Source organism: Macaca fascicularis, chromosome 7 (assembly GCF_037993035.2).
Source record: "Macaca fascicularis isolate 582-1 chromosome 7, T2T-MFA8v1.1".
In the NCBI taxonomy this organism is placed as follows: domain Eukaryota; kingdom Metazoa; phylum Chordata; class Mammalia; order Primates; family Cercopithecidae; genus Macaca; species Macaca fascicularis.
Window position 1 is genome coordinate 34,413,882 of NC_088381.1, and position 25,640 is coordinate 34,439,521.

General features: G+C 42.1%; 1 protein-coding gene across 2 annotated transcripts in view; it reads right to left on the reverse strand.

Annotated features, from left to right (window-relative positions):
* Positions 1-1,705: 1,705 nt before the first annotated feature.
* Positions 1,706-25,640, reverse strand: part of ALDH1A2 (aldehyde dehydrogenase 1 family member A2) — a 115,772-nt gene continuing 91,837 nt past the window's right edge. For both annotated transcript variants that reach the window (XM_015452875.3, XM_073995889.1), the window contains exons 8-13: positions 13,710-13,812; positions 11,889-12,073; positions 10,378-10,542; positions 9,499-9,656; positions 9,126-9,200; positions 1,706-3,604 (exon numbers count right to left, since the gene is read on the reverse strand). In XM_015452875.3, the coding sequence (XP_015308361.1) occupies positions 3,532-3,604; positions 9,126-9,200; positions 9,499-9,656; positions 10,378-10,542; positions 11,889-12,073; positions 13,710-13,812 (759 nt within the window). In that variant the 3' untranslated portion in view covers positions 1,706-3,531. The remainder of the gene's footprint in view (positions 3,605-9,125; positions 9,201-9,498; positions 9,657-10,377; positions 10,543-11,888; positions 12,074-13,709; positions 13,813-25,640) is intronic.

The window sequence follows — 25,640 nt, forward strand, 5'->3', positions numbered from 1 at the left end:
CCCTTATTTCTGGGGTGTTACCACCTGCAGAGCTTGCCTCCTATTTCTCTGACTACAGCCTCCATTTCTTTTGCTGGACTTTTTCTCCCTGGCCCTGGTTTTGATTTTATTTTCACCCTCTCTACATCTGCAGCCATCACTTTTATGTTCATGCGAGAATCTGGTCCACCTGAGCCAAGTCTGAATCTCCTATCTCCAATTGTCTGCTTGAGATTTCTATCTGAATGTCCCTTCATCACTCCACAATTTACATGTCAAAAGCCTGAAGTCAAGATCTCTCCCCAAAACTGCATTTCATGTTATAGCTTCTGTGGCAGTGGCATTACCATTTTCCTATTTGCCCTCGTTAATAAATTTTGTTCATTCTTTCATATTCATTCCTTAAGTTCCAGTGACTTCTCCACTGATTTGTTTCCTTCCTCTCCCTCCCCCATAGCATTATGGCATCCATAGTTTTATGGCAAACAAACTCTGTCATCAGTCTCTTTTCATCCACTTTGCTCCAGACCAGTATACTCCAACCACTGCTTCCATTACACTCCAACTCAAAGCCTACAAGTGTCTGTGTTTTCTATTACATTACTAGAGAACAGCTCTGGCTGACCTAAGACCCTCTAGTCCGACCAGTTGCCAGTATGCAGTGCCTGCTCTTGCCAGCCCATCTCTTCACTGTCATATTAAGTATGCTGAGCTTGGCCTCTCCTCTCTGCCTTTGTAGGTTATTCTTTTTATCAGAAATGTTTTCGCATGTCTATCTGACTCCAGATTCCTGCTATCTATACATGCAACAATGGCACCTTTCTAAAAGACTTTCAAATGATTACTTCATGTCCAGGCCTTTCTCATTTTCTTCCTCATGGCTCAATGGACAGGACATGAGGTGGAGTCTCAGGGAGTCCTGCATCTTGTATTTCAGAGTTCCATCTAGTGTCACAGGGGCTGCATTTTCCCATGCTCCATCTGTTTCTCTGAAAGGTAAGCTACTGGCAAATAGAGCAGTGAACCCCAGTCCACAGCAATGCTTCTCATCACCCAAGCGAGATCTGCTCTGGGGCTAAGACATTAGGTTTACCTTTTGTCTCACTTGATCGGAACTTGGGTGGAGATTCCATAGGTTGGAGGGAAAGGTGGGGAGATGTGCGGTTCTAAAGGGTTGGAACCTCTCCTCAAAAGCTCAACTCTGAGAACACACTGAGAGAAAACAAGCTCAATCTTGGTAGTAGTACAGTCACCACTTACAGATTTCTTTTTACAGCTGCAAAAATACTTCATCAGGTTATCAGCCTTTGACTTCATTTCACTTTGGTAAATAAAAATAAAGCTACTGTGAAATGCCATCAGCAATGTGAGCTCGCGGTATGTTGTCCACATTTGTGAAAACAGACCCTACAGACTCCTCTGCATTTGTTTTCATGGAGACTATTCTAAAGGAAACTTGTTATTTCATACATTTCATACATGGTTATACTTACATGCCAGCCAAACTACACGTGCACATAGATTTTAAACAGTATTGGAAAATAAGGTTTTTGTTTACCTGAATACTGTTTACCTTAATGAATTGTGTAAAAATACCCTTGTGGGCTTCTGCTCAGTTACCCAAGAGAGTAACACAGATGAAAAACCCAGCAGCTGAGGGAAGGACCCAAACAGACTCAGTATATGACACAAAGACTTACAAACACAGCCAAACAATCCCAAGGAGTACACAATATAAATGCTTTATTGCTAGCATGGAGGTTTCTTTTTAAGTAAATTAAAAGAAATAAATCTTCATTTTCACATTTTATATTGCAGTCCAAAGGTAACTAGTTGGTTAGTGGCTATGTCCACTTGGACACATGCTACAGGAGGAGGGTGGCATTCACATGGAAGCACTCAGAAATATGGCATCTGTCAGGGCTCACGGCATCGGGCTGCTGAATGCACTGTCATTTGTAAATAACAGCAAGTGGAGACTTTAAAACATCATGGATAGATAAGAGTTATAAATAGAAAACTGGTATGGTTAGGAAGCAGAAAATCGTTAAATACAGAAGGCTATACATAGTTGCCCATATTCCACATACTCTAGGTTATGTTTGGTACTTTTAAATAAATGATCTGTATCTAGGTTAGAGACTGGATTGGATTTGACAGCTGGAAAGATAGAAGGAAAGGAAGCTAACTTCCCACATCAAACTGGTGGAGTCACTGGAAAGCAGAAGAGGAGTATGTGGTTGGGAAGAAAGGGAGGTGAGCCTGCTTTACTCCCCCCACACTGCAGGCCACGGCCTGCTCAGTGAGGTGCAAGAATGGTATGTGGATGAGCCCCTCGGTGTGACAGAGGAGCTCGGTGGAGCACAGCAGTCCTAGCACAATGGAACTCGGCAAATGGAAAAGGAAACTTCTAGGCTTGGCCAGATTTTCCAAGGTCACTGCCAATAGATGTAGGGCACATTGGTACAGTATGACAGACTAAAATCACACCTGCAGCACTGGAATAGCAGGTATTGGTGTAGAGGTTCAGAAAAAGCTACAGATTCCAACTACAGAAATAATTCATTTAATAGTAATTGTTGCCCAATATTAGAAACTGAATGATACCTGCAAGGCATCCAGCATTATCAAATTATTGGGCCTACTTGGATTGTTTTTTGGTTGGTTCTAAGAAAAACTTTGGAAAAGATCTTACCTAGCTATGAAAAACAATGCACCCCTTGCCTTATTCCAGAATAACTGAGAAGGAAGGAATCTAATACATGCACGCACACACACACACACACACACACACACACACACACACACAGACACCCCAAAACTGTGCAGCAAACTCAGAAGCTGTGAACTGCACATGATGACTTCCAATCTCTATTGTCCCAATCTTTTTTCATTCATGTTATTTATGCGTAAAAGAAAACCAGACTGGGTCAGGAATATCCCAGGTTCTTATTACATCTGTAGTGTACCAGCTCCTGGCATTTTCATTCTGGTCTGACTCTAGATAAAACCATTTCATGTTTTGCTTTGAAGAAACGGATAACATGAAATGGTAATTTGGCTTTAAAACCTTGGAAAATTGTTCCCGGCCCAAACATCTGCCCCAAAATGAGCTCAGCTGAGATCTCCTTGGAAGAGATCGGGGGTGCGTGAGTGAAGAGGGCCTGAAAGGAGGAAAATGAAGACAGTAGAAAGGTCACCTTTCCTTAAGAGGAAAGTTCTTTGTGACAAAGGCATGAAATAAGACAGCTCCCTTATTTCATCCTGTGCTCCAGAAAGACATACCGGAAGTATCTGCTAGCTCCTCCTCTTCCTTTTATCCCACTTTCCCCAGTATTTGGTATGATTAAGGTGGCCCCTTACAGAGTGCCAAAAAACTGTACCCGGCTGGTTTGCTTTAGTTGTGCAGCGACCTGCCTGGCCTACATGTTATCTTTTCAATCTTTAAATAAGGACCGTGGCTCAACTGTGTATTCCTGAGAGCTGGGCCCTACAGAGAAAGCAGAGAGGGAGAGACGTGCAGGCTGGGCTTCATCTTCCTTCTTGGCCTTCTTAGGAGTTCTTCTGGGGGATCTTTACTGTCACAGTCTTAACTTCTGAGTACTCCCGCAAGCCGAATTCTCCCCTGAAACACAGAAATGGGCTGGGTCAGATACCAGAAGTCCAGGGAGCTGCATGTGAGTGCGGCGGGAGTCCCGAGGAGGCGCAGTTTATCACCTGCGAACAGCAAGTCCTGGGGTGTTCATGTAAAAATTCCTCATGTATGGGCAGCCCAGCCTTCCTCTGAGGGTCAGAGGAACTGTCATCTCATGAGTAGTTTTTAAAGTTAAAATGTGATTTGTTTTCACAATACTGCACAGAAAGGCAGTGACTCTCAACTACTCAGAGACCTACTGTCAGCCTTGGCCAGAGGGCACACAAACGACCCCAGGCTGTGCTGAGAGGCTGAGTGCTGTGGGCAGCAGTGGGACCAGGCCCAGGTCTCTGAACGCCCTGGCCATGCTTCTCTCTACAAGGCAGCACTGGTTCAGTATTAGCTCTTTGGGACACTAGTGTGCTTTCCTCCCCCAAGAGGGAGGGTGGGAGCGGGTCACATGCCTAAGTGTTCCTGTCCCTCTGGGTGTTTACTACAATGCTCCTTCTCCACATTTCTTCTCTATTCTCTTGTTCTTTTCGCCTTGTTTAAATGCCTTTTTTTCCATTTCATTATATAAATCAAGCATGTTCTCCTAACTATTTTTCTTTAAAATAACAACTTTTTTTCTTCTGTTCTTTTGAAAATCATTCTTCGGTGATGCTTTTCCCAACAGCCTCAGGAGGAGCTCCTCTTCAGTCCTCTCTGTTCACAGAGCCCCTCGTTTACACCTCAGCCACCACACTTAACACACTGGGAGGACGAAGGGCTTGAATATCTCTGTCTTCCCTGCTGAGCTGTATCCTACTGATTTTTCTTTTTGCCTTCCACCAAACATAGGGTATAGCCTACAACAGCAGGCACAAAGAAGGTACCTGATGACGAAGGGAGGGAAGTGAAGAGGGAAGGAGGAAGGACAGGCTTCCTACTCCCCCTTCCCTAGTTCTACCCTGCTGTCATATCTTCATCATATCTTCTAGATCAAGAAAAAATAAAAGAACACTTAGGAGATATATTTGAATATGAAAGGATTAAATGATTAAGAAAGGCTGTCTTTTGAAAGTCAGTGTATGAGTTACTGTGGCTGGGCTTTACAAGAGAGACCTGCTGTAAGTGATTCATTTGGGTTCCTTTTAGGAGCCCCCATGGCCTACACAAGGCTCCAGTGGCTTTGCCAGCAGCTCCTCTGAGCACCATGGGCACCTGAGTTGACAGACAACAGAGGGCAGCCAAGGAGGGACTGGGGCAAGCAGGCTGTTCTCTTGTCGGTATAGTTCATTTTGCTTAGAGGAATGAGAGAAATCCACTGAAATTGCCCCACTCATTGCATGCTTCCCTCATTAACTCCATCCAGGCCCGGAGTCTCTTCATTACCAGCTCAGCTCTGGCACTCTCTGGTCATTTTCCTGTCCTTGGGCAATTCTGAATGTGTCTCTTCATCACGGACACCATGTGCATCCCATTTGAAGTGAATTTACTCCCTTGTTTCCTGGCTTTTGCACGCACTTGTTGGGGCAGGTCCCAAGCCACACTTCACTCCCATGTGACTCTCTAACTAGGTTGTGAGAAACGTAAGGAAGTCTACAGAGTCAGAAACCTCACGATTATGGTTGCTTTCAAGTGTGACTGTTGGATCCTACTGTTTGGGTGTGTGATGCAATGGGAAACCCTGCTGGAGCAGAGGTGCTCCTCTCTGGGTCCGGAGCAGCAATCCGTGCACGGGGGAAGTGGACTCAAATCTGCTATGAAAAGAACTGCCCTGGGCCCAGGACATGAAGGAAAGCCAGTAAGAGGTCTTAGTGGCACAACTGAGAAGGCATGGAGGATACAAAGAGCACCGAACCTGGGGTCAGAGACAGGAGTGCCCACTCAGCTCTGCCATGAACCAGCTAAGAGATGCCAGCTGAGTCACTGCCATCTTCTTGGTGCACAGTCATCTCTCCAGTCAGTTCCTGAACCTCAGCATACATATCACCCAAAGAGCTTGCTTCAACTGTTGATTCTAGAATGCTACCCCTTCCCCACAAAGATTCAGTTTCAGAAGCTCTAGGGAGGGACCAGGAGACTGTGAGATAGATGGTCATTTGGGTCACACTTTGGGAAACAATGCTTAAAGGTCACTAAGCCCTGAAGTTTGGATTCTTAAGCAATTTCACCATTTTGTTCCAGAATTTCTGTCTCAAATTTATTTACTCTAGTTAAATTTTGTGGCACATACAGTTAACAGGGAAGAAGCCCACTGATGCACAAAAGATATGTGTATCACTATTGATGCAGCCCTATCTCTCTGCATGGTCACTTTCACAGCAGGAAGATACAGCAAGGCACAATCACATTTAGAAGCCTATACTCCTGCTCCTCAGCAGACTAGGTTCTAGTCCCTAAGAAAAATGAAACTTGGCACGCCTAGAGGCTTTAAGGTAACCTGTCAGTATTGGTAGCTCTTGGCCATCCATTTTAGGAATCACTCAGACTCGCTCATAAAACAAGTAAGAGTTTCTGTTTAGGGTATATATTTTCCTGCTGTTTAACTTGACTTGCAGCAGCACTTCTCAGAGTAACATCTCCAGACCACCTGCATCAGAGGAGCTTGCAGGTGGTGGGGACTAAGAGGGAGGGTGGGAGCAGGTCACCAGAAGGCAGGTTGCTTCCAAGGATGACTGTTTGGGTGTGTGATGCAATGGAAAACGCTGCTGGAATGGAGATGCTTCTCTGTGGGTCCTGGGCAGTGATCTATACTGGAGTCATTCTGGAAGATTGTTAAAAACGCAGGTCCTGGGTCCTATCGCAGATCACCTAACTCAGAATCTCTGAGAGTGGGTCCCTAGATACACATGCTTAACAAAACCATCACCCAGACTGGAGGTGACTTCTCTGTATGCATGCGTGCACATGCATGCACACACACACAAACTTGACAAGCCCTGATTTAGATTATCTAACAATGCTTCTCATTTTCAAAGCCAGTGTCTTGAGTTTTTAAAATGCTGAGGTTCACAGCATTCTTTCCATCTCCTCAGTTTGTGACATTTTATGGCTTGTGCTTTGCCACCCCTTATATCAGGGGAGTTTGATGAGGAAGTAAGTAAAAGGACAGGAGAAGTCAAACAGGCGGAATTCAGTGGGCAGGAGGACCTGAGAAAAGCTTGTCTCTGAGCCTGGGAATTAAGAGGGCAGCCCTCCCCACAGCTCTCTGTGGGGAGACCTCATGGGCTAGGTCAGCCCTCCCTGGAGTTTCCAGATGTTTCTGGAAGTGCCACTTCACGTCTCTGCTCCTCTTAGGGACAGACAGGGAGCTGTCAGGGACCAACGCTGCATGGAGTTTGCAGGCCATGAGATGAACAATTCTGTCTAGATGGAGGGTTAAGTGGAGTTTCTGAGGCTATATCAAATGAGGTGGAAGAGTTGGAGACCAAGAAAGCATTTTCTGTCACTCTGTGTCATTTAAGAAAGAGAAAACATGTTTTGGGGGAAGGTAGAGACCAAAACCCAAACCAAACAAAACAGAAAACCATGCAATCTAGACAAGATGAAGTGGGTCTCATCAAAGAACAGCGTTTCCTAATTATTTTTTAACTCCACTGGGAAGGTGCAATCACCACAGTGCCTGCAAGACAAGTAGAGAGAAATGGTTCTTCAGTCTCTTGGGCACTGTTATGTGAGGTTCAGATACAGCCAAACTGTCTCCTGGACCATCTTTCTGGGCAAGGAGAACATTTCTGATGGGAACAGACTAGACTCAGCTAATGTCACAAGCCTGCCCATGATGAGGGACCACGGCTTAACCTGGGATTAGGCTCCATCAACCAGCGATCATTTATTGAAAGTATAGTTTATGCTCATGATTCACCCTGTTAATGATCTGTAACAAAACAGTCAATGCAAGCAGCATTCCCAGAGCCAGTGACTACCCCCAGCATTTCAGAGACTGGGAGAGCACAGACATAGAGGAAGGAAATGAAATAAGAAGCGGAATGCATCTTGAAAAGTGGAAGCAGACAGTTAAGGTCAAAAGCAAATGAAGAGATACCTGGAGTACAAGAAGACTCTGTAAAAGCTGAAGGAATACTAAGAACTGAACAAATCCGATCCAGACTGTCTATAGGTTCTAGCTGTAAAGTCAGTGAGGGGTACTGGAGGCCAGAAGAAAAGGTTCAAGTGAGAACAGCTTCTCCCTGGCGTTAACAGATACAGAACAGAAGTCGGTGACACCAGCTGAGATTTAGGGAAACTTCTGCCAAAGTTACAGGTTAAGAAAAAGAGGGATCACCTATATAACACGAATCTGCTTGATGAATAATGTTATGAGTGCAGCTAACATTTTCTGAAGGCTTGCCAGACATTCTGTTGGATGTTTGCATACTTAACCCTTACACTCAATCCTCACAGCAACCCTGAGGTAGGTACTATAATTATTCCCATCTTATAGATGAGGTAACTGAGGCTTAGATTAAGGAATTTGTCCAAGCTTGTACAGGTAGTAATATAGGCAGGATTCAAATCCGAGCAGTGTGATTCTAGAAACTGCTCTAATCTCCAAGCTATACCTACTTTATAGTTCAGTGCTTGGGAGCTTGAGATTACCAGTGAAACTATCTGCAGTATGTAAATCCTCCGCTCTCGTCTTGTTGGTTCACTGCATTTCTCCCACCAACACCACAGTTGTTTTTCCCACAATACCTTTATTCACTCTCCCCCGCTGCTACCCTGCTTTGCCCACCAACCTTGAAAATACATTCCCCCTTCTCTATCCAAGCATTCCTCTTCTTGAAAGGCTGATTCAAACCCCTGTAGCAGATCACATCTAAAGGTTTCCCAGATTTCTCCAGCTCACAATGATCTTCCCTACCCCTAAGCTCCTCCATTGCTTTTCAGTCTTCTCTGCGATTCTTCTGATTCTTTCAATGTTATTAGTTTTATTTACCCCAAAACATATTAAATGCCTTAAGGGCCTGCATCTTCCTCCACAGACCAAGTGCAGTGCTTTGTACATAGTTTATGCTCAATACTTGTTAATTGTGAACTAGGCATTTGCTCAAAAGAATATGCATTCAGTAATGGCTGAGGGAATGGGCATGAAACACGTTTCCTCTGTGAATCACAGGATTTGGAAAATATAGATCAGTTTCTTTCAAAAGGAGGGAAAGTGGGGTTTTTTCCTGGATGTTACTTCCAGGAAAAAAATGTCACTTCCTTTGTGAAGTCTTCTCTGACCTCACCAGTCAAAAATTTTTCTCTGTACTGACAAAACGTTTAACATACTTCTATCATAGCCTTTATTACAGGGAATTAATAGTACAGTAATTTTTTTGTTCTCACTTTGGGAAAGGGAATTGTGTTTTATTCATCTCTGCAACATGTAGTAGTACTTAGCTTTTAGTACCATGTGCTCAACGAAATGTTTGTTGAATGAATGGGTCAGTGTAAGACATTTAAACTATTTTTAAAGTACTGCTCTGTGCTGATATTTGCAATCTATTTCTCTGCAGGCATCAGCAACTTTGAGACTTACATTTCTCTCCCATTTCCAGACATCTTGAATCCCCCAAAGGGGCTCTGGGCATTTAAGGCATTGTAACAATTGATCCTGAAAGAAGAAAACATAGTACTGTGAGTTCATGTAAAGTCTGACCATACAGAAATAATCTGAGTGGCACGGCATTTCTTTTACAAGTTTGATTTTTAAATTCCTTTCCTCCAGAGGAAAAGTTTGTAATTTAAAATCTACTTTGATTTCTGGATCTAAGCAGTACAGAGTGTACACCTTTTCTGGTGAAGTTTGATTGCTTTTGGTATTCCCCATCCTTCCAAGAAGATACTTGTTTATTTCCCCCTGGTCCCTATACCACCAGTGGAATTTGTTACAAGACTGACTCTGATCTTACCAAACAGTCCCAGCTTGCATTGCAGAAGATACTGTGAGGGCCTTGTTGATGTCATTAGTAAAGACGGCTGCTACGAGTCCGAAGTCTGAGTTATTGGCTCTTTCGATAACTTCATCCATCGTCTTAAATCTCAAAATTTCCTGAACAGGGCCAAAGATCTGCAAAAAGATAGTATGACTCAACATGGGTGCTCTGTCATTCTTTTACCTGCTTTCCACATTTCAATGCACGTTTACTCTGCCTTGATTACTTAAATAACATTTAAGTTTAGCAGTATAAAACTGTAAAATCTCCCAACCTTTCCTAGGATAAGATTATGCAAGAAGAGTCTAACATTAGTGTTTGTTTAACATCCCCAAATTCCCCAACCTCTCCGGCATCGCTTGATTCCACTCTGTATACTAGGGGTGTCTTCTTTAGGTACAGAAGAAAAAGTGGCATCCTCCACGATGTTGCAAACACTGCTCCAGAACTGAATGCTCTGGACTGTGGGCTGACTTGCTCCTGGTCCTTCTCTTGCACAGATTTGAAGATGCTTCAGTGTATTCTCTCTCCTGGTTAACATCCTAGTGACTCATATTTAGGAGAACTGAACTGGTGCCAGTGTGTTGTTGAGGTCAATGGTAGGATATTCTGATTGTTCCGTTGGCTAATAATCATCACAAGCACACAGCATGTCACCTGGCCTCCACCTAGCTTGCTTGTCTTTTGGTTTACTTTTCTTCTTGAAACTGGAATTTTCATAGCCATGTTCATTACTATTGCAAAATAAATATATGTAAAATATAAAGAGCTAAAACTCTAATATCATCCACTAGAAATGCTCTAGAAACGATCCCAAGAAAGATGCGGCTTTTGTAAGAACAGCATATTTGATACCTCCTCCTTGGCAATCCGCATATCATCAGTGACATTTGAAAACACCGTGGGCTCAATGAAAAACCCCTTTCGGCCCAGTCCTTTGCCTCCACATTCCAGTTTGGCGCCCTCAGCCACACCACTCTGGATGAGTTCCAAGATCTTGTTGTACTGTTTCTTATCAATCTGTGGGAGACATGATTTTTTCAAAGTTTACACCCAGTCAAATCTAAAACTGCTGTTACTTACCAATTTTTGACCTACAAAAAATTGGCAATTTTGTATGGTTAATCCTAATATATCAATGATTCCAATAAATGTACTGCTCTGATGATATTGCCTAATCAGAAGTACCAGCTGAACATTTAGAAAAATGTTTCAAAATGATGGAGACACTGGCTAATTTACTATTCATTGTTCATATGAGGGAAAACTGACCTTTATAATGGAGTAAGTTAGCAAGTTGTATTGATAGTAAAAAAGAGGCAAAAATTAGCACACAGCCTCTTTAGATAGTGCTACACACTCAATCTTATTGTGGTTTGTTTTTAAAGGAATTCCTATTACATTTTTAGAGGAACTTTAGAGAAAAATATTAACAGTCAAGAGTGAAGGACTAGTTTCCTAGTCCAAAAAAAATAAGGTCAGGCTTCCCCCCAAAAACTGACAGAGGTAAATAATACAAAAACCTACATTCACCCAAGTTTGAATGGCTCAGCCAGAACATCAGTCTTCTCTTGAATAGTCCCTAAACTGAGGAGATGTTGTCCCTTAACAGGAAAACCCATGCTTTAGTGACCCATATAGGAGCTGGTCCAAGTTCCTTCTAAAAAGTCTCAGAACCTGTCTACAGATTAAGACCAGAATTCCCTTTAGAAATATGCCTTGATGATTACGGTGAACCTGCAGAGGTGAAAAGTGTAGTCTGGCTGCTCAGGAGAGACTTTGTGGCCCTCCCCACCCCACTGCAGTACACGAGGCATTCAGGTTAAGAAATAACCATACAGCAAAAGGGAAGTGAGCCAGCCCTTCATTTCCTACACATTCACAAGCTACAAGTGATATGTCCAGACTGGTTCAGGCTGCTGGACAGACTCCTTGGCAGCTCATAAAAGGATAGATGGCTCTAGGAAAGAAAGATAGCTACCCACCTTGACTGTGGCATCTGTAGGGATGTCCTAAAGTTCAGTGATTGGAAGGACTGGGACTGGGTTCTAGTGTCGAGACCCATCTTGTCATAACTCAGGGCTTTCTTTAGAACTGAGAGACTCCAGCTTAGTCCCAAAGGTCAGAATATTCTTAAAGTAACAGTAATGCCATAGTTTTTCAGAGATACAACTTAGAAAGGGAAAGAGAAGCCTAAGAAATAAGCAATCCCTCTCTGGCTACATTTCCAGCCATGAAGACATGGTGGGGAATAAAGGAGGCAGCTGAAAAGAAAGATGTTGCTTTGCTGGGTCCTACTAGAGTGCACACAGTTCTGTGCCAGCCAAGAATTAAGTAAACCAAGGGAATGGTTATGATTTTTCTACCTGGGGACCCTGCTCAGTGGTGGGGTCAAAGGGACTCCCCACTATGCGCCTCTTGGCCCGCTCCACGCTTCTTCTCACAAACTCCTCATAGATGGACTCCTCCACGAAGATGCGAGAGCCTGCAGTGCAGCACTGGCCTTGATTGAAGAACACACCCTGGTGGGCCTGCTCCACAGCATAGTCCACTACAAGAGGAAACAGCCATGTTGCCACTGCTTGTCTTTGGAGCCACCTCCCTCCCCTCTCCAAAGCCCCAGGTATAGTGTGCTCACTGCAGGACATAACCATGAATAGTACTGGATTGGGAATGCAACTTAGTTCCAGTTCTAACTACACCCTGACATGCTATGTGAACTTGAACGACTTCACTTCTTTGGGTCTCTTTCTTATTCTGCAAACAGAGGGACTGAACCTCACGTATAACAGGAGTCTCAATCCCCAATACACCACAGGGCTAGGCAGACAAGGTAAAGGTATGAGGCTACCAGGTGGTAATGGAGCAAGTAATGGAGCGGCTAAGAAAGTAAGTCACTACATTTAATCATTGCTATGCATAAATACGAGCCCCAGGTTGTCAGATCTTCTCAATTTTCACAGAAATCAATATTTTAATGTGCAGTTTTTGTTTTGAACATAGCGTAATGTTTAGACAAGTAAACATGTCTATATTTTGTATTTGGCCAATTTATAACTCCTAATGTACAGGGCCTTGTAGCGGTATGTTTGGTATTTGGGGGATTAAACCATAACACCAATGGGTCTTCTCTGAAGACACTAAATTGCCTCTAGATTGACATGGACTTGTGTAAAATCGCATGATAACTCTTCCATATTCATCCCTTCTATCTTACACTTCAAAATAGCTTAATCTGACATCTATTAGTTGCTAAATGACTGACTGACTGAATAAATGAATCAGTCAATGTGAGGGTGATGGGGTTCCTACTCCTCAAGAGGAACAGGCATAAGGATTCTGATTTTCTTGACAACTAACATAGAGCTAAAGCTAAACTCTGCAAATTCCAAGCTGGGGTTGAAATTCAAGCAATCTGCTTTCGGTTTTCTGATCTCTCTGGTGGTGAAACTGGGAAAGCAGCTCTGCCTGGCAAAATGTGAAGGAAAAAAAAAATCACTGAATGAGATGTTGGGATTTCCTTACCTGGAGAGCTTTTCAAAACAGAAAGGTCACACCTGTGCAGAATGGCCTAGGTGGCATCCTTCCGAGAGACATGGGGTTTCTCAGTTACTGCTCTAAGCCTCGGGAAGGTCCTACTGGCAAGGTGGAATCATCCCAGCTTTAGGACTACACATACCGAACTGACCCACGTGTGCTGTCATCCTGACTGAAAGTCATGGGAGTAGCAGAAAGGGGTTGGAATTGAGTAAACAGAAAAGGGGCTGTGGGTTTGGAAAATGCTGGCAGAGCTGATGAAGTTGGATTTATTTATAATGGTCTACCAGCCACCAGGCACAGTTGAAAAGTTACAGATTTATTGTATCTATGCAGAGACTGTCCTTCAGGTGCTCAGCAGCTGAGACCGTTGCTGTTTAACCATATGCCACTGACCAAGCCTTCATCTCATCTCCCGTTCTACAACATCACAGATTCAAAATGGCTCATTAGTGTCTAGAAAACAAATGGTTCAGTCGTCAACTGAAAAGTGCTTTTTCCCCATTATCAAACTATTTTCTCTTTAGAGATCTTCTTAATTGCCCTTAGCTTCAAAGATCTTTTGCTAGTGTCCTGTAAAAAGTGGAGATACAAAAGAGAGTACCAAAGGGTGTGTGCTGGTTCATGTATGGGACGTGTCATTGACTTACAATCAGCATCAGCAAAAATAATATTAGGACTTTTGCCTCCAAGTTCCAGAGTTACTCTCTTCAAATTACTTCTTCCAGCTGCTTCTTGGATAAGCTTTCCAACCTGAAAGAAGGGAAATGGAGACAGGTTTTGCACACCCTGCAGCTGAGACAGTCACTGGTCAATGCCAGCTCAGGGTAACATTGGGATGCAACAGTAACAAATGCTAAAAGGCAAACCAACCCAGCTCTTGTCATCAACTTGGGTGTACAAGACATAAGTTAGTGGGGTACAGTTTAATGTCCATGCTGGAGTGAACTGGAAGATAGCTTTAGTTTCGTGATGGAAGGAGTAAGGAAAAGGGAGTTAAATCTGGAATCTTCATCACTGAAAGATTTCTCTAAAGACAACTGGCAAGCAAAATGTAACCGGAGATTTCCATCACTGTATTGTGGCCTTTAGCTTTGGACTCCGGCTCCAGAAAAATGTCAACTGGTGCCACTTTAAAGATATCATGAGGGTAAAACAAATTGTTCATGTATCTCTCAAAATGCCAGGCATGATTTTTATTACATGCTCCAAAGAGACTATCCATATTATACCTCTGCCTCTGCCTAGCGCTACAGTAAAAGGATACCAGACAGTTGAGAATCTGTCTCTTTTTGTGCAATCTTGTAAATGCCGTTTATCTTGAATCCAACAAAACAAGAGGCTGAGTTAGGAGAAAGCACTTGCCAATGAATACACTCACATTGGCAATGCAAATGAAAGTCTCACTATGGAAACAAAGATCCACTACTTAGAGCCCCTGCTCAAGGCACAACTCTACCTCAGTGATGGGGAGTGCTGTCACCTCCTTTGGGTCCACCTCAGCTGAAAAGGGCCCCCTTGCCCAAGGAGATGCCCTCTTCCAAGTGGCCCATATCCACCTACTGGTGGTGGCAGGATTTGTATAAAGGTCCTACCCTTTCAGCCTAGCACAGGACTGGGCTCTGAGTGGCCGTATATACTCCATGATGACCCACGTGACTGGCAGAGGCTGTCAGGCCTGTGTTGCAGTTCCACTTCCCCATGGCCACTCCCCTTCAGCAGGGATCCCTAGTAAAATCCTGCAAGCTAAAGTACAACTCCGTGAATGCTCCCTGGGAATCTAACCTGCAACAGGGTCCGACTCTACTGGAGAGCATACGCCACTTTACGGAAAAAGGAGAGCAGAGCCACCATATAGCCCATAGAGGCAATTTGGTCTTGTTGAGATGAAAAATTGCTACTTGTTCCTGAAATTTACCTGAAAATTAAATATTTTAAAAGCCTGGGGAAGAGAAACGCTACATTTACTTTCAATTCCTGCAGTCCCTTGTTGAGATCCTCCAGTGGGACTAATGACTTTGCGGACAGCAGAGAACCCTGGGTAGGAGAAAAGGCTCTGGAGCCAGGCTGCCCGGATTTTTGTTGGTTTGTTTGTTTTTAACCAGTTCTATCACTTAATAACTGTTTGAGCCTCGGAAATTTATTTACTGTCTCTGAGCCTTGGATCCTCCTCTGTAGGGGGGGAAAAATATACTATGTACTTTATAATTCTATTTTGAGGATTAAGTGGTATACCATATATGGCACTTAGAACCCAGCCTGGCACACAGTAAGTGTGCAGACATGCTAACCATGAGCAAGTGTGAGAAGCCAGGGCCTCCCCTTTTCTTCCATGTTCAATGGAGAGAAATGGGGGTGCTGTTAAGGAGATGGCTGGACCTTCCAAAGCAGGTCTCCCCTAGATCTCCCAAACTGCCTATGCTGTTAACTCCTTCAGAAAAACACTGGGGAAACTCCAACTTCCCCTCAGTCTCCAATGTCACTCATTAGCTGTAACTCTGCCTCCTTGTAAAAAAGATTTTGAAAATGTATCCCCATCCTGAGAAAAGGGAAAAAGTGATGTCTCTGAAAGAGGCAGAACTCGAGTTTCTTGATTTGCTGAAAACATTACTTATCAAGGTGTTGGGAAATGCTAACATCTGGCCCTGAAGTTGGATGGGTGAGCTGTGGCCAACCTGCCAGATTGCCTTTCCCATGCCAGTTTGTGTCTCTTCTACTTCCAGGCAAAGGCCTCAGGAAGACCTGGGCTCAGTAAAGTCCCCGTTCTCACACAGAGATGCTCCTCTGAGAAGAAAATAGGCAGACACAAAGGGAAGGAGAATCTGGCCCTCTGTTCTGGGAATGGTGAAGATTATGACTGGTGAGAGGGGGAACTCACAGTGAAGGGCAGTTGGGGAAACAGCAATCCTCTGACTTAATGCCAGCACTCAGGGAGGGGTGTTCCCTGAGGATGCTGTTGTCTGTGACTGTCTGCTCTTCTGAGAATGTCAGTGTGCTTGCTCGCTCCGCTCTAGGGAATCCAAATTAACTGATGTGGACTCATTTTAAACTCCAGGAAGATAAACAGGTAACTGCTTTCTCAGCAAGACAATTACTGGAATTCACAAACATATTATTCATTGAATTTAATATTTATTGAGTAGTCTGTGTTAGATATTTACAAGCAATACGTCACTTAAGCCTCTCAAAAACCCTACAAAGGAGGTTTTATCTCATTTTAGAGATGAGCAAACTTGAGTTAGAAGTTAGTGAATGTCACCAGGCTCCCCAGCTGGTTCATGACAGAACCTGTTGGACTATCTGCAGGCTGACGCCAGGGACCAGGCTTGAGATTACTCCCTCTCCTTCCCTTCCTTCCTCCCAGCATTCTGTCATTTTTCTGTTCTCTTTTCTATATTTACTGAGCACTAATGTGTGCCACATACCATCAAAATCTTATCCCTGCACTCAAAGCTGATTTCAAAGTAGGTAGGAATATGACTTCTTGAAGACACAAATAATGTTCATAAATCATCAGTTACAAAACAGAACATAGATTCTGCCTTCAGGTTTACATTCAAGAAACAACCAAAAGCAAGGAAAAATCATGAGTTTTACACATAGTAAGATGCCGAATAAATATTTGGGGTTGGCAGACACTGCTGGCCCAGCAGGCATTACATTTCTGTCAGCCCTACTCCCTGATATTCATCAGACCATTCTAGAGGTTATTTTTTGCCACTAGAAATGTCGGCCAGTGATTATATTCATGGCTACAGTAACTATATAAAAGTAAAAGTTTCACTCCGTCTATGATCATCAGAGAATACTACCTAAGAATAATTTTCCCTGCATCAATGCTTTACCAGCCTTTCCTCAGAAACCAAATTTGTGCTAAATACCACAAGGCAAATCTCAGATGAATAATACCTTTCCCCTTCATCTTTGGAAGAAAGTCGAGTTGCAGTTCAAGACAGAATGGGAGGTGTTAGGCTATGGGGGAAACACTTCCATCCGGAGTGGCCTCAGGACAGGACAGGACACTCCTAAACAACCCTGGCTTTCACCAATGCCCCTCATTCAACACATATTCATAGTTCTCCTATGTGCCAGGTGCACTGTTGGGCATACTCCCTTACCAATAAGGAATGCACAGCTAAAAGGACTCCCATGTAAACCTAGTAGGTGTTCAATAAACGTGGCTTTGCAGTTCACTAGGGAAAAAATCTGGGTCTCATTTAATATTAGATCTGAACAGATTAAGTTATAGTTCCTCAGTACTTTGTTATAACCCAAAGGTTTCCAAAGTCAAAGTCTGTGGCATTAGAAAGTCTAAGAACGAACGAATTACACATAAAACAAAGGCCTAGGATTGACCAATCTTCTAAAATGGAAAAGTTTCACTTTGGTTCCTGAGGGATACTGCCCCTCCCGACATGACCAGAAGGTGGGAGTGCCTGGCAAGATAAAGGAGGCTGCAGGGGTGCACAGGTCTTCCAAGTGGTTAAAAGGCAAGTTGATAGAGATGTACCTGATGATACGGCCAATTTGTAAAATAAAACAGGTAAACATACAGTTTGAGAAATAAAATCCTGTATATGATGTAATATGGATTAAATAGGATAAAGGCACATAAAGCCACAGAGATCAAAGTTTTAGTTCGCTGTCATCTTTTCTTCCAAGCAGAAAAGATTTTACAATGCACTCGTGTGATACCTTCTGCCCCATTGCTGACAACCTGGCTAATTATAACCATATTTAGGCTTATATATTTATAAGCCCATATTGAGTCTTATACCTCCTGCCCCAGTTGACCCACAGGAGTCAGAAGACCTGGTACTACAAACTCTAGCTTCTAATGAATCTTCAATTCGGGAAAGCCACTTCTCCTCCTCCTGGGTCTCAGTTTCTTCATCTGTAGAATGAAGGCACAGGCCAAGCAACAAATCTCTCCCTTAGTACTCCAGTTAATTGAAGGAGTTAAAAAAGACAGATAGGACTCCTGGGGACTCTGCTCATTCTGAGAGTCTGTCCACCATTCTTGTGTTCTTCTTGCCTTGTGAAGCAGAAGTAGCTTGTTACAAGTAGAACGCCACAGCCGCACTGAATGACAGAAAAACCTCATCTTTTTTGTTTCCCTGCACAGAGCTCGTTATGAAAGAGTAAGTGATAGTGTTCCTATCATGCAGTTTCTTAACTTTGCACTCCCTGCAGAGCCTCTCAGCTCTGGGTACCCCAAACATGTAAGGGCAGTGAACTGGGGGCTCCTCCGCACATAATGAAACTGGGCTAATTCTCAGCAGGAATGTTGGCACAGTTCAACTCTGACTCCCATCCTCGTTTGAATAGGCCTCAAGATTGATACCAGGAGTATCCCTGGAAGAGCCACAGTGTACTGGAATCATGTTCACAGCAATGCGGCAATGTAGGGGAAAGCAATTTGGGGCTTTGCAAGAAAAATAATTTGTTATACAGGACAAAAAGGAACACAAAAGGCTTTTCATGCCCTCTTTATTCAGGGCAGTTGCTCCCTGAACAGTTTCTAAAGTTGGGTAAAATGTTTCTTTTTATTAATTACTCATATTAGGGTGAGTTCCTTGTCAGAGCTATTTTATTACACATATCAAGGTAGATTTCTTCTCAGAGATATACCTTTTTAAAAATAGAAAAATAAATTTCTACTAGAGATCCCAGTAAACTAGTCAAAGATGCCTGCTTTTTGTAATATCTCTTCATAAATCCCAAATAGATCTCCTCTCTGCTTCTTCCATGTTCTCCTTTCTTAATTCTCATTGCTATGCTTCCTGGTTCCAACTGTGTTGGGAACAGAAATGCCAAAAATATGGGGAATGGGTATTTGTCTTTCTGAAGTACCCAGAAATAACAGGCCAAATTAATCTGTCCAGATTTCTACCAGAAACAAACAAGACCAAGGCACTGAAGCAGTTCCTTTATGTGGTAACAGCAGTTTAAACCTTTATCTGTGGAATTCAGATTATGAAGGCCAATATAACCACTATGTTTCCAGCCTTCTTTCCCACCATTCCCAGCACCACACGCCCACGACTCTAACCACACAAAACCACTTGCCCTTCCTGGAACATGCCTGTGTGCCTTGGTATAAGCTGCTCCATCTACCTGCAAAGCCTTTTCACGCCTTGCTTACTTGATGATAAACTCATTTTACAGAGATACATCTTTCACCTCCTCTGAGAAGGTGGCTTTCCTCCCCTCCCCTCCCTGCAGGGTTTGGTGTTCCTTCTCTGATCTCACAGCGCTATGTACATAACTCTCACATTGTGCTTAATAGCTGTCTCCCCCACTACAATGACTGACTTTTTAAAAAATATGTGTATGTACACACAGAAGATTTTCTTTTAAGACAGGGTCTCGCTCTCTTGCCAAGGCTGAACTGTAGTTAGTATGATTATGGCTCACTGCATCCTTGAAATTCTGAGTTCAAGCAATCCTCCCAACTCAGCCTGAGTAGCTGGGACCACAGGCACTTGCCATCATGCCTGGCTAATTAAAAAAATTTTTTTTGGTACAGACAGGGTCTCACTATGTTGACCAGGCTGGTCTCAAACTCTTGGCCTCAAGGGGTCCTCCTGCCTAGGCCTTGAAAGCACTGGGATTACAGGCGTGAGCCACCAGGACCCAGACAAACTTTAAATAATGTGTTAAGTCAATAAGCCAGAATATAAAAATTGCTTGAGAGCAGTGGTGTGATCACGGCTCACTGCATCCTTGGACTCCTGGGCTCAAGCAATCCTGCCTTTCAGCCTCTCGAATAGCTGGGACTACAGGTGCACACTACCAAGCCCGGCTACTTTCTTTTATTTATTTTTAGTTTTGCAAAAACCAGGGCTTGCCATCTTGCCCAGGATGGTCTTGAACTCCTGGGCTCACACAATCTTCTGGTCTTGATCTCCCAAAGTGCTAGAATTATGGGCGTGAGCCATCGTGTCCAGCTAATGTTATTGTTGATTGAACACCTATTCTGTTTACTTGTTTTCACAAACATTATTTTATTTAATCTTCATGACAATCCTGGGAGGCAGGAATTATTATCCTACTTTATAATTGGAAAAAAGACTCACAGAGATCAAGAAATGACTTGCAAAAAGGCACCCACTGAGTGGCAGAGCCAGGACTGGTCTCAGAATGTGCACACCAAGCCTCAGGTTCTTTTCCCTCCTCTTTTCCCTCCTCTGTTCCAGACCTCCTCCTGGGGATTGGGTCCCCTTTGCTGTGAGTAGCATTTTGACAGTTAAACGCATCACCTACTACTAACATGTTCTAGGATCAACTGCCCTGTACATTTAGCCATCCTTTTTTACATAATACTCTCCCATTTCTATTTTAGATAAGCTTTAAAAATCACGGTTTTGATTGTCTTGGTCTGCTCTGATAGGAAAAAGCATGGAATAGTCAAGAGTACTCTATGTCCCATTAACTAGATGAGCTAAAGGGATCAACACCTTAGGACCTGTCCAAACTCAGCCTGAGTACTGAGGAGAAAGCTAACTGCAGAATCTTTGACTTAGAGAATAAATCATGGAATCTCATCCAGCAGGCAGAGACTATACCATACTTTTTCTTATTCTCCAGTCTTCAAGTTTTGATTTAAGAATTTTTTAAAAAGAAGTTTTATGCTAATAGTTTTAAACCTACAAAACCAAACATTTTTCCAGATGAAACTGGTTTTTTCAATACCTTCATGACATTCAATCAAACCCGTATTTTTTAAATAAAATAGCGAATGATTCACAAATGGACTCAAACAACCTTAGAAAAAAGCTCATTAGCTATTTATAGCTATAACTGTAGCAAGCCACTTCCCCCAACCTACAATGAGGGGCGAAGCTAACTAGGAGAGAGCTGAGCTGATTCATGACTCAAGCAGTAGAGATGGTGCTTGTATCATGCAGCATGACATTTATCTCACTTAGGAAATGAAAGGAGAACCCCAGCTGCGTAACTTAGAATGAGTGATAATACAGCTGTTAGCTACAAACATTTGTTTGGCACGAATCAATCTGGACTCTCCTGTAGTTTGCTTTGATGGTCTCTCTACTATCTTGTTGACTAATGATGAGATCATTGTTTGTTAACCTCACTGAGTAAAGAAAACACTATCCCAAGCAAAATGCATACTGTTTCCCGCACTTTATTGAGGTTGTTTATTGACTTGTGTTTATAAGAGCTCTTCTATATTTATTAAATATTTACATGCATTGCTTATGTATTTAGCTGCATAAGGAGAAATTAATCCCATCTTTAATCTGAGTAAAGTTGTTGGCTTTCTATAGGACTTTTGCGTTAGTAAAGTGGAAAGCAGCCACCTCAAATAAGATTCTTGTTGTTAACTGTTCCAGATACTTTGTAATGTACCAATAGGTCCCATCTCCCTAAGGTGATCACAGCAGAAGCCATGTTCAAATCCATAAATTTAAGGGAATGTTCACTCTGGAAGAATCTATATAACTTCTCAAGTATGCTGCAAACTTAGAAAAGAATAAATGGACAAAGTAGTAAATAACTACAGCTGAAAAGGGGTTTGGGGATTCTGTGATCATTTGATTTGCCTGTGAAAATTCTCCATCCACAACTAATATGGAAATTACAAGTTGGCTTTTATATTCTAGAACAATGCTGTTCTCCCTTAAGTCCTCTAGTGTCTGCCAATAATGCCATTCCAGAGAAGAAACTAAGAGATAACCTAGAAGTCACAGGATTAGTTCCCCTCCAAATGAATGTAAGCCTCTCTAGAGAGAGAGAAGAATCAAATGTAGATTCTGTCAGAAAATTTAGCTGAAACTTGCTCTATTCACACTGCAATAGGCTACTTAATATTTTAAGTATTCCTAAAAGCAAAACAATTCAAAGAGCCACCTTCCACCCTATCCTCTTTCCCAAATTCTCTCTTCTCTCTCTCAGTTCCCTATTGAATATCTCAGTATTGGAAGATTGCATATGTAGTTGTTAATGTTTTATTTGTGAAGATAAAAAAATTTCCTGTTGCTATAAAGCTACAATAGTAAAAATAATGTGGTACTTGTGATGTAACAGTTACACAGATTACTGAAATAGAACAGAGTATAGAAATAGACCCACATAGGGCCAGGTGCAGTGGCTCATGCCTGTAATCCCAGCACTTTGGGAGGCCACGGCGGGCGGATCATGAGGTCAGGAGATCGAGACCATCCTAGCTAACATGGTGGAACCCCGTCTCTACTAAAAATACAAAAAAATAGCCGGGGGAGGTGGCGGGTGCCTGTAGTCCCAGCTACTCAGGAGGCTGAGGCAGGAGAATGGCGTGAACCCGGGAGGCGGAGCTTGTAGCGAGCTGAGATCACACCACTGCACTACAGCCTCGGTGACAGAGTGAGACTCCGTCTCAAAAAAAAAAAAAAAAAAAAAAAAAAAAAAGAAGTAAGACCCATATAAATATGGAATACTTATGCTTGAAAAAGGCAAACATCACAAAGGCAATTCAATCGATCCAGGGCAGTCTTTTCAAGAAATGGTGCAGGAACTATTGTCATTATCTATCCATCTGTCTAGCACTTGGATCCTTACCTCTTAACATACTCAAAAGTTAAAGTAGATCATAGGCCCAAATGTAAAACATAAAACTTTAAAATTTCTAGAAAAAACCATACGAGACAGTCTTTGTGATCTTACGTTAGGCAAAGATTTCTTAGACACAGTACCAAAAGCCTGATCCATAAAAGAAAATATTAATAAACTGAACATCATCAAAATTAAAAACTTCTCTTTAAGAGACAGTGACTGGGAGAAAGTATTTGCAAAGCACAAAGGACTTTTATCTAGAATATACAAACAATGTTCATACTTCAACAATACGAAAAACAAACAACCCTGCTCTCCAAAATGTACACAGATTTAAAGATACTTCACCAGAGAAGATACACTGTGGCAAATACGCAAATTAAAGGAGAGTCAATGGTAGAGAATTGGAAATTAAAACCACATTGAGACAACACTATATACCTATTTGAATGGCTGAAATGTAAAAGACTAAGCACATCAAATGTTGGTGAGGAGGTGAAGGAATTCAAAGTCTTACACGTTGCTGGGAGGAATGTAAGATGGTACAACCGATATGGAAAACAGTTTGGCAGTTTCCTGCCCTATCACACAATCCAGCCATTCCATTCCTAGGTATTTACCTAAGAGAAAAGGACATACATGTCCATACAAATATTTGCACATGAATGTTCATAGAAGCTTTTATTTGTAGTAGTCCCAAAACTGAAAGCAATCCAAATGTTCATCAATGGCTGAATGGATATTAAACCTGATACAGGTTGAATATCCCTTATCAAAATGTGTGGAACGAGAAGTGTTTTGAATTTGGGATATTTTTTCAGATTTTGGAATATCTGCATTATACTTACCAGTTGAGCATCCCTGATCTGGAAATCGAAAATCCAAAATGCTTCAATGAGCATTTCCTTTGAGCATGATGTTGTTGCTCAGAACGTTTCAGGTTTTGGAGCATTCCAGATTTCAGATTTTTTGAATTCAGAATACTTAAACTGTATACCCATAAATGGAATACTACTTGGCAATAAAAAGGAATGAACTGATACAACAACATAGATCTCAATAACTGTGCTGAGTAAAAATGGCCAAAAGAGTATATACTATATGTTGCCATTTATATAAAATTCTAGAAAATGCAAATAATCTATAGTGCCAGAAAGCCTGGGAATGTGGGGGTGGGGGTGGAGAGAGAGAGATTACAAAGGGGCACTAGGAAACGTGAGGGTGAGGGACATATTCACCGTGAACTCTACTGATGGTTTCACAGGTAGATGGATACACATGCCAAGACATATCAAACTTTATGTGAAATCTACTGTATATCAATTACACCTCAATAAAGCTGTTAATAAAGGTACATTAAGCAAAAATGGTAATTCATTACAGAAATTATGCCATATATCTCTTTGTTGTCCTTTGCGGACTACTGGCAGGAAAATTACATTCAATCTACCTGATGACTTAACACATGATACAATGGTTATAATCAAAGTAAAATTCATTAGAAATAAATTTATTATATTTTGAAATAATTAGAGTCCAACAGACGAAAAAAGTGAATTAAAAAAACTTCCAAGGAAAAGGTGGTGAAAAATAGATCAGTGGCCAATAAAATAAAGTCTGATGACTGGAGTGAAAAGGAGGCAATATTTGAGATTACAAATCCAAGGAATAAAGCATCATAGTCACTATAAAGTTGATCAGTTTTTATTTATATGCATAGAAGTTAGAAAAAAAGATATTGAGCTAAGGCCTCCCTGGCTAGATAAGGGAAAAAAGTTCATTTCAGGTAGAAGAAATGGCATGTGTCAAGTCACAGAACTGTGAAAGGCATGTCTCATTTGGGGTTTCGCAAAAAGTTTAGTAAGGCAAGTATACAATGGGCAGGTGTAGGAAATGAAGGTGATGAGAAAGGCAGGGGTCAGGTCATGAATCAATCTGTTACCCTAAGAAGTATGGATTTGGGCATATGATGGATACGCAGGTAGAGATGTCCACACTACAGTTAGAAGTGTAGTGCTCAAAAGAGAGGTTGTTAATTTAAAGCAAGCTATTTTAGGGAAATCTCTTGACATAGAGTGTTGATTCACCCATTTCATTACTTCCATACTGGTAAACAAATAACTGAGTCAATTAGCTTGGAAATGGTGGTTACTTTCCATGTTTAGAAACCAACACTTATAATAGTTATAACTGAAATTAACCATGGGCCTTCCCTAAGGAATATCACTTTAAGCAGGTAATAGCCAAATCACCAAAAATTGCTTAAGAAGAAAATCTCATCAGCCAAGTATGGAAGATAAAATTTCCTATGAATTCCTCAGCTAATTCCCCAGGCTCCCCTGAACAACTTATGCAGGGGGAACATAATGGTCCTGGGGGCACTGGAGGTGTTTAGCTGTGCTAAACCTATAAAATCAGGGACTAGGACTGGAGCACAGAAGAGGAGAAGGAATAGAGAAAAACTCAGGTGATTTTACCAACAATCAGCCCTATTTGCTGTATGCTAGGTGAGCCTCGATGGCTTCATTGGTAAAACATGGAGTGACTCAAGGGCATCTTTATACACATAATGCTTGGTACACAGTGGGAAAATAAAAATGCTTATGGAATGAAAGAGAAATCTCAGTTCTAAGATTCTCAAAGTCATCTCTCTTTTACAGCTAGACAGTTTGTTAGTGGCTCTGTGGGTTCAAGGGCTGCTCCACTATAAGAAGAACACAGGAGTGAGGGGAAACTGTAACTACAAATAGATTAAATTGGCAGAGGAGTAGCAATGGTATTACTTGTTTAAGCAGTGTGGCTTATAGATATGTCTTTTTACTTTACAGCTGCACTGTATGAGCCAGAGCTTCTTTCAGAGAAATAGAATCAAAGTAGAACTTTGCTCACATGCCCATATGTACCCCTGTCTTCAGTCAGATGTTTACTATATTGCCAGTTCTGTATAGTTTTATAGTATGTGTGAGCTTTTAGAAATGTCTGCAAACTTCTAATACTGGCAGTTTTTTGTTTCTTGGTTAATTTAT